Below are 6000 nucleotides of genomic sequence, written 5' to 3'. Positions count from 1 at the left end.
AAAAAAAAAAAAAAAAAAAAAAAAAAAAAAAAAAAAAAAAAAAGCCAAAACCAAAAAAACCTGGGGGTAGGGTTTTGGGCCCAAGCCTGGGCCGAGGTATAGGACGCACATCCAGATGCGCGCAGCTGGCCGCCCGCCCGCCCCCTGGCCCCAGACGTGTCTCCTTGCCAGAACCCCCACACCCGGGAAATCCGACTCGCGCTCCCATCGGGGATCCACAGAGGAAGTGGAGCCTCAGTTCGGCTCTGGGGCCAAACAGCCCTCACATCTGCTTTCCCCACATCTGTCCTCTAGATCCGGGCTCTCACTGGACTCTCCCCTAGCAATGCTGGATGCTCTCTCGCCAAGCACAGAGCACAACACAACTGAGGTCTCCATCAGCCCCAGATTGTGCCATATTAGGATTCTGGGCTTTAAAAATAGAGGAAGCTAATAGGCTCTATTTCTGAGAACGTGTGAGCGCCACACCATTGTCCAGTCTCACCTCAAGCAGGCCAGAGCAGAGCCTGGGCTCCTGCCTGGTGACATCTTTAAGAAGATGCACTTTAGCCACGCTCATCTGGAGGTAGGCCAGCCCTGCACATCTGGGCCCAATGCCCCCTTACAACCTGGCCGAAATCTGGAAAGCCCTCTCGGGAGGAGGAGAAAGAGAAGGGGCTCCGCTCTCCCCCACCTTCCCTTGCAGCTGACCAGGAGAAAGCCAGGGGTGGGGCGGGGAGGCAAGACTTACCCAGCATCTGGCTGAAGAGCAGCTGCTCCAGGTCTCCCAGCACGGTCACCACAAGTTCGGGGTCCACCTTGAGGAAGGCGCGTTCCTCCTGGCCCTTGGCGGAGGGCACCGGCCCGGAGCCCTTTTGCGCCTTGGCCTTGCTGGAGAGCAGCTCGTCGTCAGACTTGCCGTCGTCGCTCACGGCTGCCTCAGGAGCCTTGCTGAGCGGCTTGACCTCGGCGTAGGGGCCGCGCGGGATCCGGCTCGGCTTTCCCAGGCTGGGCGCGAGGGGAGCCAGGGGGGTCTTGGCGCCGCCCGCCGGGCTGCCCTTTGCCTGGAAGAGCGAGTGCTCCGACTTGGACAGCGTCTTGGACATAAGCGGAGCCTCGCGGCCTTTGGACCCCGCCTTGCCCAAGCCCTTGGGCGCCTTGGCCATATCGTCGCTCCACTCGGGCTCATAGAGCTGCAGCTTTTTCTCCGAGTCGGTGAGGAACGAGAGGTTGGTGAGCGACTTCTGCTTGCGCAGGTTGGAGGCGGGCGGCCCGCCGGGGACTCGGCTGTCCACGCTGCCGGACTTGAAGACCTTCAGCTCGGCCGCACTGGCCTTGGCCATGCCGCCACCGCCGCCGGGCGCCTTGGCGCGCTTGGGCAGCATGCCTCTGCCGTCCGCCGCTGCAGCCTTCCTACCGGCGCCCCGAGGCTCGTCCGCGCCCTCGTCCCCGCCGCCGCCGCCGCTCAGCTCCACCTCGGGCTGCACGCTCTTGACGCTGCTGCCCAGCATTCTGCCCGCGAGGAGCGCATGGACGATCCGCGCGTCTGCAGGCACGGCGGGGGCGGGGGCGGAGGGGGGGGGGCGGGAGCGCAGGGAAAAGGAGGCGGGGGAGGGGAGGGGGAGAGAAAGGACGGAAGAAACCGAGGAAGATGGGGAGAGGAAGGGGGAGGAAACGAGGGAGGAGGGAGAAAGGCGAGCGAGGGCGCAGGGGAAAGAAACGCAGGGAAGGAAGCGGGGAAAAGGAAAGAGCGAGGAAACCGTGGAGCGGTGGGGCGGGGTCGGAGGGAAAGGGGCGGGGCGGGGAAAATACAAATTAAAATTTACAAATCAATCAAAGGAAGAAAGGAAGCACGGCAGCTCCACGGGCGCTCAGAGGTGCTTCGAGGCCCGGATCCCGGCCCTCCGCCTGCCCGCCTGTCAGTCCTGCAGGCAGAGCACTGCCGGGCAGCGCCCTCGCGGCACTCCGCCCGCCAGCTTGAGTAGAGGCTGCAGGCTGCAGCTCCGAGCGCAGGAAGACGGGGAGGGGAAGGCGGAGGAGCAAACAGGAGGAGGGGAGGAGTGTGCGCAAGGGAGGGAGGTGGGGGAGAGCGAGCGTGTGTCTATTTCTGGCTCGGGAGGGGGTGGTGTTTGCTGCGGAGATCCAGGGGCGGATGAGTAGGGGGTCGGGGGTAGATAAAGGATCCCACCAGTTTTTCTCCTGGCTTTCCACGCGGAGGTGGGACAGGTTCTCGCAGGGCACGGTAATCTCCTGCCGCGCCCAGAGTGTGGGGGGCCGTGGAAAGGATCTCTTGAGGAGATGTGGGGCGCAGGGAAAAGGGACTGAGACCGGGCAGCTCATGATGCAGGAGGAAAGGTGGGCTCGTGGGGTCCGGGAGAGATGTTGGTAGAGGGATAGGGGAGCAGTAGTATCCAGGTTGCTGGTTCCCCCCACCCTCACTCCAAAACGTTACGGTTTCCCTCCTGGAAACTCCCGGTACCATCTTACTTCAGTCTCGGAGGTTCATGGCCGCCCTCCTGAGGTAGGGGATACTTGCTGAGGTAGGGCAAAGGGGATGGGACTGATGTGGCCGGGGAGAGACAGGCTCAGGACTCACTGGGGAGGGTATGGAGGAAACAACCAACTCTTGGGATCAGGAGATTAGGTTCCCATTCTATTGACTGCATGACCTTGTCAAAGTCATTGTGCCCCTTTGGCTTGCTCTCTTCTCTTACAGTGATTATAACACCAGCTTAATGGGCAAAAGGACTTTGGAACCGTAAAGCGCTTTGTCAAACCTAGCAAATCAGTTGGAGGCTTAGGACGGGTCCCCTGCCAGGCTGATCTAAAGTGGGACTGCAGAGCAATTTAAAAAGACGACATTTTCCTAGCCCCTTCCCCCCCCCCCCCCACCTGGGCTCTGGGAAGAAAGATTGGGTCGAAGAGACAGAGACCAAGAGGGTTGGAGCAGGCAGCAGTTTGCCCAGAGGTGTCCCTCAGTAGAGGGCGACACCACCCATTTTCCCATGGCTTCCCAAGTCAGCACCAAGCTGCCTGAGCAAATGGTTCTCAGGCAAGAAAGTGAGGGACAGTGGGAACGCAAGCTGGTGCAGCCACTCTGGAAAACAGTAGGGAGATTCCTCAAAAAACTAAAAATAGAGGGGCGCCTGGGTGGCTCAGGCGGTTGAGCGTCCGACTTCAGCTCAGGTCACGATCTCGCGGCCGGTGAGTTCGAGCCCCTCGTCGGGCTCTGGGCTGATGGCTCAGAGCCTGGAGCCTGCTTCGGATTCTGTGTCTCCCTCTCTCTCTGCCCCTCCCCCGTTCATGCTCTGTCTCTCTCTGTCCCAAAAATAAATAAACGTTAAAAAAAAAAACAAACTAAAAATAGAACTACCCTAGACCCAGCAATTGCACTACTAGGCATTTATCCACGGGATACAGGAGTGCTGTTTCCAAGGGACACATGCACCCCCATGTTTATAGCAGCACCATCCACAATAGCCGAAGTATGGAAAGAGCCCAAATGTCCATCGATGGATGAACGGATAAAGAAGACGTGGTATAGATATGCAGTGGAGTATTACACGGCAATCAAAAAGAATAAAATCTTGCCCTTTGCAACTACGTGGATGGAACTGGAGGCTATTATGCTAAGTGAAGTCAGTCAGTCAGAGAAAGACAAACATCATACGACTTCACTCATAGGAGGGCTTTAAGAGATAAAACAGATGAACGTAAGGGAAGGGAAACAAAAATCATATAAAAACAGGGAGGGGGACAAAACAGAAGAGACTCATAAATATGGAGAACAAACTGAGGGTCGCTGGAGGGGGTGTGGGAGGGGGGATGGGCTAAATGGGGGAGAGGCCCTAAGGAATCTACTCCTGAAATCAGGGTTGCACTATATGCTAACTAATTTGGATATAAAGTTAAAATAATAAAAAAATAAAACAAAATAAAATAAAATAAAATAAAATAAAATAAAATAAAATAAATTAAAATAAAATAAAATAAAATAAAGTAAAATAAAATAAAAAAAGAAAGTGAGGGACAGGAGAAAGCAGAGGGGGTGTCTCTAGAAACAAAGCTTGTTCCAGGAGGGGTAGGCCCCAGATGGAGCCACACACTAGGGACTGCAAAGCCCTAAGAACTCTTTTTTTTGTTGTTTATTTTTTTAGTAAGCTCTACACCCAACATGGGGCTTGAACTCATGACCCCGAGATCAAGACTTGCATACTCTTCCAACTGAGCCAGCCGGGCACCCCAAGAACTCTTTGCCAAAACGTGCCAGCTGTCAGATTATCTGCCCACCCCATCCCCAACCTCCCTCTCTCTAGCTTCCTGCCTGTCTCCTTAGACTCTAAAGAACCCTGTGCCTGAGTCTCATGGTTCACCCCCTCTCTTAGCACTAATCATCACAGCCTGCCTGGTGTGAGAGGTATTTGTGTACATGTCTGCCTCCCCCACCAGCACTGGAGCTTTCTGCATGCAGCACTGTGTCTCTCACCACCTTGCATGGAGCATCTGGGTCAGTAAAATGGATTTGGAGGGCCAAGCGCTGTACACGGGGCCTGTACCCTGTATGACCCTTGGGTCCTGATAGTGTCCCCAGAACTCTGCCTTCCATAATCCTAGGGCTGGACTGAGATGCCACAAACTCTGCAAGGACAGGGATCATAACCAAGAGGATGTGCTTACCACAGTACCAAGAACACAGAGTTCTCAAGCAGAGGGGTGTTTGGTAAGAAACATGGGCCCTTGGCTGGGCCTTGATTGATACAGAGAAAGATGGAGAGTCTGCCCTGAAAGAACTCGGTATCTAACAGGGCATACAAAATAGACAATACAGATTTGGGAAAACAATCATCCTGACCCTGTGAAAAAGCAATGTCACATATACCAACACATTCATCACAGATAGGCAGACACAGGTTCGTGTACATTAATTACAGGGATGACAAGAGGGAGACTGAACCCTGGAGAGCAGGAACCCTGGCTGTCTCATTCACTGCTGTAATCCCAAAGTCCGGTACTTCCTTAGTAGGTGCTGGATACCTGTGAGTGTAACAATAAGAGACTGCTGGCAGGCAGGACAGGTGGAGGAGGTGGTGAAGGCTTTCTAGAATACTAAGCAGCATAAGTAAGGAAAGGGTTCAGATCAAGAGAGCAGGAAGCAGGAGGTTGTCCAGGCTCACGCCCTGAGGCCTCAAAGGAGCTGAGGAAAGGGGCTGGGTGCAAAAATTTACCAGAAGGTCCAGAGGGCACATGCAGACCGGCCTCAGAGTCTGTGTCTAGCGCTTAGGAAACTCGGGGGTGGAACCAAGGCTTGTGATTTCAGATAGGAAATGACAAGCAATAAAGATCTGGTTCAAGGGACTTAGGCGGTATCATGTCAGAACTTGCCCCGGGCACAGAGAGTGCCCAAAGGAGGAAGCCAGTCTTGAAATTTTCTCTCTGGGCACACATGAGGTACTCGTGCTCATGCCCAAACACAAGATCCCAGCTCAAGGAACGGACTGAGCCCGATCGATGGTGCCAAATCTCTGGATAACCACGCCCTTTCTTCCCCCTCCCTCGGGCCACCTTGAATGAAACAGCAAACAATCCTTCGCTTTTAAAGTCCTCATCCTCACTCCGAGGTCAATTCCCTAATTTGCAGGACACACACCTAATTCACAGGGGAACCTCATCTTTCCTAAAAATAGCAATTCAAGAATCTGGGGACACTTGTTCTCTGATTGACCAGGTTACAGTAGCCCTTGCTTGTTGTCTCTAGGTTCTTTCCCTGCACATAGAATCATCTCTTTAGCAGACAAGGAGAGAGTGACTGGTTGCCATCGGACCGAAGAAACATTATTTTGGCTGTGGTCCGTTCCACCCAGTGCTTCCTGCTGCAGGCAAACTTGACACGTTCTCCCCGAGGTTCATTTAGCCTCTGTCTCTGGTAGGTTTGTAGCTTTGCTCCTGGAAAATTAATCTTCAGGATTGCCATGAAGCGCTTTCCCACTTGTTGCTCCGTCACCTGCATGTCCTCGTCCCCAG

At 54.5% G+C, this 6000-nt stretch overlaps 1 protein-coding gene across 10 annotated transcripts in view; it reads right to left on the bottom strand.

Moving 5' to 3' along the window:
- The window catches only part of NAV1 (neuron navigator 1), a 246203-nt gene that overhangs the window by 147048 nt on the left and 93155 nt on the right, over positions 1-6000 (bottom strand). For 9 of the 10 annotated variants that reach the window (XM_040462204.1, XM_040462203.1, XM_040462200.1 and 6 more), the window contains one exon: positions 731-1525. The exons of the other annotated variant lie outside the window; for it this stretch is intronic. In XM_040462204.1, the coding sequence (XP_040318138.1) occupies positions 731-1525 (795 nt within the window). The remainder of the gene's footprint in view (positions 1-730; positions 1526-6000) is intronic. 10 annotated transcript variants of the gene reach the window in all.

This window comes from Herpailurus yagouaroundi, unplaced genomic scaffold (assembly GCF_014898765.1).
Source record: "Herpailurus yagouaroundi ecotype Mexico unplaced genomic scaffold, PumYag 308, whole genome shotgun sequence".
In the NCBI taxonomy this organism is placed as follows: domain Eukaryota; kingdom Metazoa; phylum Chordata; class Mammalia; order Carnivora; family Felidae; genus Herpailurus; species Herpailurus yagouaroundi.
Note: the sequence above shows the minus strand (reverse complement) of the source record. Positions and strands in the feature narration are given on the sequence as shown.